Here is a 14,835-nt window from a genome sequence, read left to right on the forward strand (position 1 = left end):
TTTTGTGTGTACACAAAACGTTTCAATTTATAATTTGATAAGTTGTAGCTATAATTTATTACGTAGTGGAAAGTATAAAGATATGTGAAAGTATAAAAGTTTGTGAACTGTATAAAACAGCTGCTGGTTGGTCACAAGATTTTTACCAGCCTTATTTGAATAGATGAAATTCTTTCAAATGATATTTAAGACCTTTTTCTGTTAGATTTCTACTTGCTCATTCAAGATTTTTACTTATTAAAGGATGCTTTCCTTCTATCTATTTGCTAGAATTTGTAATTTGTTGTTAATAATTTGTTTATCTGTAATTTTGTTTATATGTTATATAATTGTATGATAAATTATGAATCGTTTAAAATTGGTCATCTCTTTACCAATTTATATCGTCAATATTTATCAATATATGAATTGTATATGAAGTGAATCTAATTTATATTTATATATGTATATTAGGTGATCAATTCCTTTTACCATAACTTTAATTTCTTTCTAGACAGCTTATGGGAGATTGGAGACAATAGATACGATGGCTGATATAATAAGATTGAAAACTGTTGCTGTAGGGTACGGAGCAGTAGGGAAAACCTGCATGTTCATTAGATTCGCCACAGGAGAATTCCCTCATGAATATGTTCCTACAGTATTTGACAATTACTCGGTAGACGGTGAAGTTAACGGACAGTCCTATGAGTTAGGACTCTGGGATACTGGAGGAGGAGAAGATTACCACCGGCTACGTCCCCTTAGCTATCCAGAGACCGATGTTTTTCTACTCTTATTTGATGTTTCTGGTAGCCGCGTTGATTTTGAGGAGATCTATTCTTACTGGTGGGCTGAATTGCATCACCACTGCCCTGATGTCCCAATTATTCTTGTTGGAGCAAAAACTGACCACGAAAATGGCATTGTTCCTATTTCAAATTTCGAGGGCGAGGCAATGGCTAAGAAGATTGGGGCTGCAAAATATATGGAGATATCTTCATTAAAGAATAGAGGTGTGACTGAGTTATTTGAAGAGGTTGTCAGCATTGGTATTCACTACAATACTACAGTAAAGAGAAAGAAGAAAAAGAAAAGGAAATGTAACATTTTGTAAATGAAACGTCAACAAAAAGGATGAAACTTTATTTAAATTATACAAAATTTATTAATTTGCATTTTTGTTAAGATTGATTAGATGATCAAATTGACTTTTCATATTAATTTCCTCGGCGAAAAAAACAATCAACTATATTGACTCCATGTAGAATGTAGATGGTTAGACGAGATGAATTTATAAGGATACTTTGTTACTGTCATTGTTAGGGTTTATAAAAAATGAGGTTTTAAAAAGTTTAAACAAGTCTAATTTGGGATTTTTTGTGTGTATGTTTCAATTTATAATTTGATAAGTTGTAGCTATAATTTATTACGTAGTGGAAAGTATAGTATATATATATGAGTTTTAATACTTTCAACACTACTATATAACAAATAATTTGAGATTATGTGACTGATTAAATGCTGAAGATAAAAGAAATATATTCATTTTGCTAAGATTATGTTTGCGTTTCATTGCTCAACAGCTGTTCGAAGGATCAAATTTAAGATGGAAAGTATAAAGATATGTGAAAATGTAAGAGTTTGTGAACTGTAAAAAAGAATAGCTGCTGGTTGGTCACAAGATTTTTACCAGCCTCATTTGAATAGATGAAATTCTTTCAAATGATTTTTATGACCTTTTTCTGTTAGATTTGCACTGGCTTATTTGCGATTTTTATTTATTAAAGGACGCATATACATTTTGCATGACCAACTGTTTGAGTTTGCTTATCTCTTTAATCTTTATCTCTTTTTTTGAGGACGTCCGAATTATTCGTAATATAAACATTAAAATGTGTTCTTATTCATTAAAATGTGTTTGTAATCATTAAAATATGGTGTTGTCTGTGTCAATGTTAAACATTAAATCATAAATATACATTGAGAAATCTAAGTTTGACCCATATCTATAATCTCTGAAATTTGTGTGCAATTCTAACAACAATAACGCGAGTTATCGAAGGATTGCGCTGCGTGTGGGCAGTTACTTCTGGGCCACCCTGTAGTTAGATGGTACCCTCATTGCAAGACCAGCCAATATGTAATGAAGTTGAACGACTTTGAACCACCATTAACTATAATTACCTAACAGTTCGAGATGTCAAAGAACCGCAATGTAGCATCTCTAAAAGCAGTTGTCATTGGGAAGCACCAAGTTGGGAAGACAAGCATGATAACAACATACCTCACAGGAGATTTCCCACAAGAGCCCCCTCCGCAAGCAACTGAACACAATCACTTTTGTGAAGTTGAGGGACAAGAGTTGTCCCTGTTGATATGTGACTCTGTGAGGAGCGAGAAGGACCAAAGGATTCGCCCCCTCACTTATCCGAGCACAGGTGTGTTTATCCTGTTATTTGACGTCTCTTTCAGTGAGGAGGAGTTTAGGGATTTACTACCGAAATGGTGGGTTGAGCTGAAATTTTACTGTCCGACTGTTCCTGTCATATTAGTTGCTAGTAAGGTAGATTTGAGAAAGAATCAGGATATCGAGACTATATCTACTGAGCAGGGGAATACTATGGCTGAACAAATTGGAGCTGTTAAGTATTTGGAGGTGTCGTGTTTCAATAAACTGGGCGTGAGACAGGTCTTTGATGAAGCTATCAGGGTGGGTTTATCATATCAGTCTAACAATAATGAAAATAATAAGAGGGTGTGCGTACTCTTGTGATGGGTTTATCATATCAGTCTAACAATAATGAAAATAATAAGAGGGTGTGCGTACTCTTGTGATGGGTTTATCATATCAGTCTAACAATAATGAAAATAATAAGAGGGTGTGCGTACTCTTGTGATGGGTTTATCATATCAGTCTAACAATAATGAAAATAATAAGAGGGTGTGCGTACTCTTGTGACCATTATTTCAGAGTACTGTTTACTGATCCAGTAAACAGATATTTATTTAGATATTTATTTGGTTTTTAATTTAACGTTTTCAAGAATGAGTATTTCGGCAGGGGTGTAGGAAGAGGGAGGGCAGGGCCAACATTTTTGGCCTCATTTGGCATATCCTGTCTAACTGCAGTCTAACTGCACGATAGTTGCCGATTTATAAAATTCAGATAACATAACTGGATACACTTACTCTTCTGTGCCGTGTTCAGTATTATCAACTTATCAAGTAAATTAGCAGGACACAGTTTGCCCCTTGTAGTCCAACTTTACATTCCTCATCGCTAGAATTCATTCCTTAAAACAAATTTTCCAAAAATTGTTCCAGGTTCTCCCTCCTTACATGTTGCACACTTCTTGAGAGTGATATTACTGAAAGCAAATTTTTTTAAATTTGCAGGACTGTTCCTTCGACCCTTAAATTGGCACAGCAAAATCTTGCTGGATTTGTCATTTCACATTGCTAGATTTCAATTCTGGAAGCAAATTTCCTGAAATTGCTTTCGAGAGAATACAATATGCATCCCTTTTTCGAACTATACTTATTTCGCAAGAGCTGCTTGCAGGCCCTTATATGCATTTAAAGTCATATTATTTTAATCGTTATTGAAACTGTTTTTGAAAATGATCTCGATTGCCAAATTGCTCAGCTAGGCCTTTTACACGTTTTGCTGTTTTTTTAATTCAGGCTGTGCGGTCAAAGCCCGAGCTAAATTAGAAAAACTCCAAGATTTTGGCCCCCTCATGAAGAAAATCATTCCTTCACCCCTGTATAACTGTATTTCGGTAACAGTCCTGCCCTAGATTATTGCAGTTATCCTCAATGTAATATATTATTATATGCGTAATCTTCATTGCCTCTTCCCATTATACAATGCAAATAGGTAAATTAAGTCAAAATTAGTGAACTTTTAACCTTCAAATAGTTAAACTTGATATCATATTATTTAAATTGACCTCTAAACTGACCCTTAAAGAACGATATCACCTTGCCAGGGAAATGTCTCTAACTTGGAACCATGCTTGATCCACTGAACCTGAATGAGGAGTACGAAGACCCTCCATCGTTCAGAATTGTAACGGTTGGAGACTCCTCGGTCGGAGTTACCTCTCTCCTTCTCACTTGTCTCTCAGGTGAGTTTATGGTTTATATTTTGTCACATTTTTGACTTATTTCAACATTTTTGGGTTCCAAAAGGGGTTTTATAGGTGTCGGTAATTTTTTATAATGGATTTGATGACTCTCAAATCTGATGATTCTTGATTTAAAAAGGAAATGTTAATAATGTGTCAGAAATGTGTCAGAAAACAAGACAGTTTCCTATCGACCTAGTGACCTAGTTGCTAATAACTGAGTCACCCAGGTAAGTTCCCCGATGATAAGGCTGTTCCGCACGTGATGAGTTACGAGACGTACAGCACGACAGACTGCAGTGGGCGCAAGGTAGCCATGACTCTGTGGGACCCGGGCTATGGGGGTGATGATAACCGGTTAAGGGGGCTGTCTTACACAATGACTGACGTGTTTTTGTTATGTTTTGATGTTTCTCAAAGATCTTCATTCGACAGAGTGGAGACTTATTGGGTTCCAGATTTGAAGCAGTTACAACCCCAAACTCCTATTATTCTTGTTGCTTTAAAAACTGATCTAAGAAGAGATGGCGGAGATAGCATTTCATTTGAGAAAGGAAAGTCCATGGCTGAAAAAGTGTGCGCAGTGGACTACATAGAGGTATCATCATTGGAAAATACTGGGGTTTCTGCATTATTTGCTGAGGCTGAGAAGAATGCAGTTTTGTACAATCCCGGTCGAAATTAGTGAGAGGTGTTTCACTTTGTGTTTTTGTGTTGCTAACGAAGATTCCATTGGTTTTCGTGCTAGGTTAATAAACTCAATAAGCTCAGAAAATACTTTTATTCTATGTTATTGTTCAAAACTTTAAAAAGCATGTTCACTGCCTAGGCATGACAATCTCATGAGATTGAAGGGTAAATCCGCTCGCTTAAAAACAGTTAATGTAGGATTTGACGGTTCTGGAAAGTTTGTATCACACATTTGCGAGGAACAGTTTCCCTGATGAGTTCATTCCATCTGTCTTCGAGTGCTATATTCACAACTTTGTGATCGGAGGAAAGTCGGTTGATCTTGCCTTGTGGGATACACACTGTGGTATGAATGATAAGTATGTCGAGCCGACTCGTATATATTACCCTGACACGGATATTTTTACTATTTGTTTCGATCTGTCAAATCTGGAAGAGTTTTCCAAAATCAAAACGTTTTGGGTGGATAGGGAATTGAGACCATTAAATACGGACGCTCCTATCATTCTCGTTGCGAATAAGACGGATCTTCGAGACTGTGATTGTGAGACGATCAGCAGAGAGAGGGGTGAACAGTTGGCTGAAGAGATTGGTGCTGCTGTCTACTGTGAGGTCTCATCCCTAAGGATGGAGGGAGTGGACGAACTCTTAATAAGATCTGTGTAGTGGGCATGACATACAAAAGGGAAACTTCAAAACAACGCAAATTGTGCACAATTTTGTAGAGTTTACTTTAAAGTGGTTCACGGGAATTGGTACTTGGTACTTTGGTAGGAATCTAAATCTCTATCATATTTAATTAAAAACGTTCAGTTACTTCAAACATCTGACTTATTATCTTCATCCGCTGATCATCCTCCTGTACACGACTGCTTGTTGGCTTTGTTGTGTTATCTTTCTGGATCATAAAGCGCTGTTAGGTTGTATATTGTTAATGTTATACCTGTAAACATGTTACCGCATGTAATATTGAAAATTGACTTGTAATTTATTTTGCTTTTTCTAATAGTTTCATGTCAAATTAAAATTTCTTTTACGTTTTTCGTGACAGCCGCATTTTAGAGTTAACTATATTTTGATGAACATATTCTTACTTACTTACTTGTACTTGGAAAGGTCTCCTCCTAGTCGTTGGAGTGGCCTGCACCACATAGTAACTCCTTTCTCCGGTGTATTAGACCTCTCCAGTGAACCCTGTCTGTAGCTTGTTGTTCTGCATCTTCTATCGTGATGTTATCGACACCTGTGAAGATTGCTGCATCCTCCCGGACACATGACAACCAGTTTTTCCTAGGTCTACCTCTTGACCTTTTACCATGCTTTGGGATCCAGTGCAGAAGATAGTTGGGTATTCTTTCTTCTGGCATCCTCACCACATGGCCAAACCATCGGAGTCTAGCTGCTCGTACGAAAGTATCAACAGGGGCGATGTTAGCCCGCTTAAGTACATCAGCATTAGATACATGATAAAACCATTTGATTTTCAGGATTCTCCTCAGACATCTATGATGGAACACCTCAAATCTTTTCATCTGCGTCTGTGTGGTATTCCATACCTCACTTCCATAGAGCAGTATAGTGAGAACAGCCGCTTTGTAAATCCTGATTTTTGTTGGAGTCTTGATGCTGCGACTGTACCATATACTGCTAAGCTGATAGAATTCCCCAGAGGCCTTTTCATAACATATTCATAAGAAATAAATAAACAAACTCATTTTCTGGCAAGTAATTAAAAAATCATCCCTTTCCAGGTTTCAGGAATGTCCCAGAAGAGACCTATTTACCTTAAGATGGTGAATGTCGGATTTGACGGCGCTGGCAAGACATCTATGTATGCCACATTTGCCAAAAAGAAATTTCCTGTCGATTACCTTCCAACTGTTTTTGAGGGCTACGTCGCAGACTTCGTTATTGACGAAAAATCTGTTTCGCTTGCTTTCTGGGATACCTGTTGTGGCGAAAATGATGAGTACAAAGGTCTGAGGCCCCTTTCTTACCACGATACAAATGTTTTCACTCTCTGTTTTGATGTTTCTAACTTGGAATTATTTCCTTACATGAAGACGTTTTGGGTCGAGGAATTGAGATCATTTGATCCAAACATCCCAATTATTCTTGTAGCGACTAAAACTGATCTGCGTGGCGGTGTTCCTGCGACAATAAGCAGAGAAGAGGGTGCAGATTTAGCTGGAGAGATCGGGGCTGCTGGATATTTTGAGATTTCGTCTTTGAAAATGGAGGGCTTGGACGAACTTTTTCACAATATTTGTGTCGTGGGCATGAAATATAGAAAGGACTTAAAAAGGAAATGCCTAATTATATAAAAGGCATTCACTTAATGGGCTTCTAAAATAATTGTTCTATTTTCTAATAGAATTGATTGAATGAAACTGCCTTTAGCGATCAACAATCAGAATGATAGGATTAATCGTGATAACTGCGAAAAGCTAATAACTATAATTATTGATTTGGAGAATTGAACAATATGGTGATTCGTGACACTTTGTCGTGTATTTGCTGATCGGGTACTGTGTACTGTGTACTGTTTACTGTCTAATGTGTACTGTGTACTGTGTACTGTGTACTGTGTACTGTGTACTGTGTACTGTGTACTGTGTACTGTGTACTGTGTACTGTGTACTGTGTACTGTGTACTGTGTACTGTGTACTGTGTACTGTGTACTGTGTACTGTGTACTGTGTACTGTGTACTGTGTACTGTGTACTGTGTACTGTGTACTGTGTACTGTGCACTGTGTACTGTGTACTGTGTACACTGTACGTCTGAACTGTGTACTGTGTACTGTGTAATGTGTAATGTGTACTGTGTACTGTGTACTGTGTACTGTGTACTGTGTTCCCTAACGTATTAGTACTGTTACTAACACAGTATCACAGTCGCACAATCGTTAGATAAGACTAATAACTAACGTTTCATAAATTAAGGGGAAGTGTGTTCCAACAAGACACCTCCTCATAGAGTTGCTTCATCACAATAGAACCGTGTAAATGTTCTTAGATACATGATTACACATTTTGTCATTCGTGTAAGAAAGTTTCGTTATAAGAACATAACTTTGTTTTATGAGAACGCTTGAGTGGCTTGGACGATCTTTTTGAATCCAGCGTTGTCTACGATCGATCCAGTGAAATCCACGCATCCTTCCTGTGTACCTCTCCTTCTTGAGCTGGAGCATTATTATTATTGAAAATCATACCCCTGCTCGTACTCTACGATATAGATTTCTCTCTAACTCACTAATCAGAAGCAACAGTAGTATCAATGAAAAGCAATGGAAGATAGACTCCTCCTAAAGGGTTGTGTTGTAGGATCTGCTGCAGTTGGCAAGACCAGCTTCTTCCGCAGATACAGGGAGGCTTCATCAACCGGGTATTATTCTTGGGCTGTTTACGATCCGACCCGGTATGAAACTTCATCCGGAGAACAAGAGGTGTCAATCGAGCTGAACGATGTGAGATCTACATGGCTATACCCTCAGTTTAGATCACGCATTTTCCGAAACACCGATGTTCTGATGATATTTTACAGTGTAATCGACAGAAGAAGTTACCATGATGCTGAGAAAGTGTGGTTACTTGACGCCCACAACCATTGTCCGGGTGTGCCGGTGGTACTGGTGGCTACTAAAACTGATATCAGGGATAATCAGGAAGCAGTCCCTGATGACTGTGTGTCTCGAGCGGAGGGTAGGGAGCTGGCTGAGAGAATCAGTGCTGAGGTTTTTGTTGAAGTGTCTTTACTTTGTGGTGAGGATCAGGATGATTTGATGAGTGAAGTTGTGATATGTGCTGTGGAACACAAGTTACGGAAACTTTCAGAGGTTCACAAGGAAAGTAAACCTTGTTTTTTTTACAAATTTTTTTCAATTATTTTCAATTTTTGTAGTTCGTAGAAATTGAAACTTGGGGACACTTTTTGACGTTTTTGATCGTTATGGTCGTGAATTTTTCTATTTTGTGATTATTGAAAATGTTTTATGATAATATTATAATTACTACTATTATAATTATAATTTAGACATTTTCAGACGCATTCTCATTATTTGTAAAATGATACTTCAATTTTGGATATCAACATGTCAGTTGTGACATCCATATTATCACACATAATATCATCCATATCATCACACATATTAGCAAACCCATTTCATTCTGTCATGTTATTCTGACGACTTGCGTCTCTCCATTAGGTAATATTAATGACTAACAATGGTGGCCCGTGTTTCACTTGCTTTTGTAGGTTACAACAGTTAGTTCCACCGGGATCTGGTAGTACTCATTATTAAGCGGCCTCTAAGTATCCTCATATCGCACTACTACTTGAGGTGAATATAAGGAACTGAAACTACTAGGTTCCGTACAGGCTCAACTCTACACCCATGTCAATATGTTCATATGCAAGCCTCTTGATTATATATGCTGGGCATATGAAAGTTTGCAATTTTCCGGACATTGATTGGGTTAACTCACTCTAAATCAGTTAACAGGGGACCTCCACAGGAACAGTTTCGGGAATCGTTATCTAGAAGTCTAGAGAAGAAGCAGCTGATGAAATTAGAGCCGTTAGATATTTCGAGATATCATTGAAATTAGATCACAAATCAAGAGTCTAATAATAGCAGAGATGGGTTCAGATATCAGTATGGAAAAACAGGGACCTGCTTGTTCGATCATTTAGCGTTTTGTTTCATTATTGTGGCTGTATTTCAGTGTTATTATCTTATATTTAGAGCAATTTGCTTTTAATTGTTCACATCTAAGCTTCGTTTTGCGATGGAAACTATTGCCAAGAGATCGTCCACATATTACGTAACCTATCCTAGAGGGAGGGGTTTTTGGAATGCTTACAATTTATACAATAGCTAGGTATAATGGAACGGCGGCTCTAGGATGGTCAAAATCTTGCGCGTGTAATATCTTAGTGATCTCTTAGTAATATTGTCTCATGTAACATGTTGGAGCCTTTTCGCGGCTGTGCTATAAAACTCTATACGTACCCACGGCCCTGAACTTGATACTGATTGGGGGGCCCGATTGGTGTTTACCAGTATAGTTACCGGGCGTTTTATTGCTTAATGTCACAGTGTGTTTCGGTGTCCTCATCGCTGAATAGGACAAATACCTAAAATAGTTTAAGTGTATTGTACGTGACAAAGTGATCCTACAGCATGGAATTGTTTCATTAAATTGCCACAAAATTAAATCTCCTAAACGCAGTTCCACTTCGTCATTCGTGTAACGAGGTTTCGTAGAAATTTTACTCAGATCATAAAACCTAAAGAAGTGACTTGATATCTTTGATAATTTTCGATCCTTGGAATTGGTTGTCACCGGAACCGTTATTCTGACCTCCTTTGTCTCTCTTGGTCCCACAATTCAGACGCTGAAAACATCTTAGTAACATCGTTAGGATATGCTAATATTGGGCGTGCTAATATTGAGTGTGCTCATATGGCGCTTTCAGTATAGTATGGCGACGGCGTGCTATAGTATGATCTTTTCTAACATGGCGTGCTTAACTATGGTGTGCTCTATATAGTATGGCGTGCTCTATATAGTATGGTGTGCTCTATATACTATGGTGTGCTCTATATAGTATGGCGTGCTCTATATAGTATGGTGTGCTCTATATAGTATGGTGTGCTCTATATAGTATGGTGTGCTCTATATAGTATGGTGTGCTCTATATACTATGGTGTGCTCTATATAGTATGGCGTGCTCTATATAGTATGGTGTGCTCTATATAGTATGTCGTGCTCTATATAGTATGGTGTGCTCTATATACTATGGTGTGCTCTATATAGTATGGTGTGCTCTATATAGTATGGTGTGCTCTATATAGTATGGTGTGCTCTATATAGTATGGTGTGCTCTATATAGTATGGTGTGCTCTATATAGTATGGTGTGCTCTATATATAGTATGGCGTGCACTTTTATTTTGTAGAGCTTGTTCTAATATTGTGTGAGAAGAGCGATCTTCTAAACGAACAATATCCAACAAAATAATGTTGCTCTATTCAGGAAACAATTTTATCTCTGTTACTGCTTACACTGATCGTTCTTTATTAATCTGATAGCCGTGTAATTTAATTTAAATTTGTGTACGCAGTTCCTCACAGAACGCCTGTTATTTCGATCTACTTAGCTATATTTTACTTAGCACCTACCTTGTATAGTTGTGTTCGATTACTCTGCTCTGCGTTATTACTTTTAGTTAATTAGTATTATTAGTTAGTTAGTATTCAAATAATTTGCACTGTAGTTAGTAACTTTGTGCGATGGATATCGTTTACAGGTTGTATACAATTTGAGGTACTGTGTGATGAAAGTGTTGTTAGTGTGCTGATTGGTTTGTGAAAATATTACTGGAAAAATACTCTACGTGTCAGGTTGTCCTGGAAATCACACCAGTTGTCTTGTGTCGAGTGTCCGGTCACTATGATAGGCTTCCTACCCACTTACCTAGTGATTCGCATTCAGTGTAAACGTTTGGTCCTTCATGTTTGTAGTCTTTTGTTGCTTGCTGATGTGCTTGTTGATAGTGCCGTACGTGTTATTCAAAATCGAGGAAAACTTTGGTTTCTTATGATATTATATCATTTCAATGACGCCTGCTATGATTTTGTTCATGAAAATACTTTATTTGCACTTTTCATTCTTGCAACTGTTTAATATTAACCGAATTTACTACCTTCCCGATCATGAAAACAGCATTTAATTAAATCCTGATACCTCACCGACACCGTCGTAGCTTGCCTTGTTTACTTATACATCTATAATTAATAACTTTGCAGAGGATGAATCAATTTATGTAGGAGTTCTAACTGACTTTGTTATTGAAGCGGATTATAATCGAATTCAATCTCTCTTTAGGATGGCACTATTTGAAGGACCAGTGAACCATGCAGCTAGTGCTCTCGGACTGCCATCTGGTGCCATCAGAATGATATCAGCGCTCTTCGTCTGCCAGATATTATCCTTAATCCACCGTGCGGTTATCTCCAAGATTCAGGACACCACTAAAAGACTGGTTAGTCATCTTCTGTTGGGACTTTTCATTGCATACTACGTGTGGGATGTGAACTGTGTGCATCATATTGCTTCAGTTCTAGGTATGTACTTACTCTTTTCGGCACTTCCTTGGAGTATAGCTGCTAAAATTAATTTTGTATATCAGCTGGGGTATATCGCTGTTGGCTATTACCATAATAATATGACGGAGGATTATGCCATCAACTGGACCACGACAATGGCAACAGTTACCCTCAAGATGATTGGACTTGGTTTTGATTTAAATGATAACAAAAAAGACGGAGCAAAGCTGCCAAGCATTACTAAAATTCTTGGTCACACATTTTTCTTTGGCACATATCTCGTAGGACCTATGGACGACTTTAAAAGATTTGATGCTTTCATCGAAGGTCGCCTGTTTAGTGAAGAAAATCGTCCAGACATGACGCTAGGTTTAAAACGACTGGCTCTAGGAGTATTCTTTCTGGTGTTATCAGTTCCGACCACAGCATTCTTCTCGACCCAAAACCTCTTTTCAGACCAGTATTCGGAGCTTCCTTTGGCCTTGAAAATCTTGTACATCACAGCTTGGGGACACTTCAGCTTGTTCAGATACATAGCAGTTTGGCTGATTGCTGAGAGCACCTGTATCTACATGGGCTACAGTTTTGATGGTGAGGGTAAATGGGACGGACTGAAGAACTTTGCAACCACTTCTTTCCACCTGTCGCTCACAGTTCAAGGTCTGATAGACACCTGGAACATGCGTACTACTGCTTGGTGTGGAAAGCACATCTACAAACGGTGCAAGTTCCTAGGAAACAAAACACTCTCCCAGCTCATCACCATGATCTTCCTGGCAATATGGCACGGACTCCACGTCGGTTACCTCATTTTCTTTTTCCAAGAGTTTCTCTACGGGCTCGTCATGGAGAAAGGAGCTTCCCAGAACACTCTTCTGCAGCGAGTGAGCAGCATAATCCCTAAACCGGTGGTAACTGTCTTTCGCTGGTGCTTCATCAAGTTTTTCATGTCCTTCACTTTCGTGTCCTTTGAGTTATACTACATTGAGAAGATTATGTATGTGTACAGATCAGTCTACTTCGTGTGCCCAATTATTGCTGCTGTAGTGATTGCTTCTAACATTGTGTTTGCAGAGGAGAAATCGTCGGAGAAGCAAGAATAGGCACTGATCCAGTAGTATTTTCGATTATTTACGTAGAATAACGTGACGAGTTACGTCTAGTAGACTGCTGAGTAGAGGTCCCAGACATTATAGTATATGATAAACTCTAGAACTTATAGGTTAGATGATTGCAGTGTGTTTCTTCTTTTTTTAATTGTTAGTAAATTGTAAATGTAAAACATTTGATCAAAACGCGTTAGTTAATGTTTATTAGAAATTACTCAATGGTATGTGTGCCGGGGTTGTATTTATACTTTTTATTCTTTTGATAGATGTAGGTTGTATTACTAAATATCAATTACCAAATATTTTAGGGGTTTCAACAAAGTTAAACTTATTTTTGTAGATTATATTATACATATATATTAATATTTTATAATACATAATTATCTTATGCTGTGTGAATTTCATAACTAACGTGTGAAATTTGTTTCTAAGTACGGTTAAACCTGTAAATTTTGTAACGATCTATTACTCTGCTACCATGGTTACCAGGTTACCAGGTTAGTTACCAGGTTAGTTACCAGGTTAGTTACCAGGTTACCAGGTTAGTTACCAGGTTAATTACCAGGTTAGTTACCAGGTTAGTTACCAGGTTAGTTACCAGGTTAGTTTCCATGTTACCAGGTTAGTTACCAGGTTACCAGGTTAGCTACCAGGTTAGTTTCCATGTTACCAGGTTAGTTACCAGGTTAATTACCAGGTTAGTTACCAGGTTAGTTTCCATGTTACCAGGTTAGTTACCAGGTTACCAGGTTAGCTACCATGTACAGTAAATCCTTGATTTGAACTGCCTCGACAAACCTTGAACCTCGATATACTGGGTTTTACTGTATCAGAGTATGGGGTGTTTTATTTCTATGAAATTGTCTGATAGCTTATTTAATAGAAAGTGTTATAGTACTTTGGTAGTTTTATTTGAGCATACTAAGCAGTGACTGATATTAAGCAGTGACTGATATTAAGCAGTGACTGATATTAAACAGTGACTGATATTAAACAGTGACTGATATTAATAAATTTGATTAAAACTAAAATACATCTTAAGATAGTATGACGTAACCCGACCAAGACCAGACCAAAACTGAGAAGTGAGAACTCGACTAAAAACAGACCAAACTCGACTAAAACCTGACTGCTAAGTATAGTTATTTGTGTTAGACAACTTGTATTATTATAATACAAGGTGAGGTCAGTAAATATGAAGTCAATGAACATGCCGATTCTAAATTATCGTGATAAAAGTTGAAAACCCTACACCGCAGGACGGTTCAGATATTATGCCAAGATTGGCGCCCCTCCACTTAGATATGATGCACATCAAACGAAACTCTTTATTAGCTTATCAAAACTTGGGAGACGGTGTCTTGCCCTAACTGCACCGTCACGTGTGTTACCATGGTGACACACGTGACGTCACGCGTCTTACCCTTACTACACCGGACATGTTCATACTTCTCGTAGCTACCAGAAACAAGAAGCAAAATATTAATTGAGAAAATGGTAGTTGGAGTGGAACCTCGCGAGACCTCCTACAAAGCTACTAGTTCAGATGTGACTATGTGAGCGGCTTAAATCTTGATAGTGAGTTGAAGCGGAAATACTGAAATAGGCTCTTGTTTTGTAATTTCTCGGATAGATTCTAATGTGCATTAGTTTAGTTAGCCCGACCTATCTTAATTATTTGGTCATATTACAGTTAAATTACATTTTTAGGTTTCCATTTGAATCGTATCCACTGATAAAACATTCATTACGGGTATCGGCCTTACAAAATGACACGAAAAAGGAGATTGCTCTGAAATGCACAAAAA

At 37.7% G+C, this 14,835-nt stretch overlaps 2 protein-coding genes across 3 annotated transcripts; both read left to right on the forward strand.

Moving 5' to 3' along the window:
* Positions 1-526: 526 nt before the first annotated feature.
* Positions 527-1,096, forward strand: LOC134816057 (ras-related C3 botulinum toxin substrate 1-like). The gene has a single exon (XM_063824820.1). The coding sequence runs from the start codon at positions 527-529 to the stop codon at positions 1,094-1,096; it is 570 nt and encodes a 189-aa protein (XP_063680890.1).
* A 10,602-nt stretch (positions 1,097-11,698) lies between these two features.
* Positions 11,699-13,651, forward strand: LOC134818364 (lysophospholipid acyltransferase 5-like). Of its 2 annotated transcripts, none has more exons than XM_063827879.1 (2): positions 11,699-13,568; positions 13,605-13,651. In XM_063827879.1, the coding sequence occupies exon 1, from the start codon at positions 11,699-11,701 to the stop codon at positions 13,019-13,021; it is 1,323 nt and encodes a 440-aa protein (XP_063683949.1). In that variant the 3' UTR covers positions 13,022-13,568; positions 13,605-13,651. The 2 variants fall into 2 exon arrangements, with proteins under 2 accessions (XP_063683949.1, XP_063683957.1); XM_063827887.1 differs by lacking the exon at positions 13,605-13,651 and having other exon boundaries at positions 11,699-13,516; positions 13,549-13,565.
* The last annotated feature ends 1,184 nt before the right edge of the window (positions 13,652-14,835 follow it).

The sequence above is a fragment of the Bolinopsis microptera genome, chromosome 1 (genome assembly GCF_026151205.1).
Source record: "Bolinopsis microptera isolate Bmic1 chromosome 1, MBARI_Bmic_1.0, whole genome shotgun sequence".
Classification (NCBI taxonomy): domain Eukaryota; kingdom Metazoa; phylum Ctenophora; class Tentaculata; order Lobata; family Bolinopsidae; genus Bolinopsis; species Bolinopsis microptera.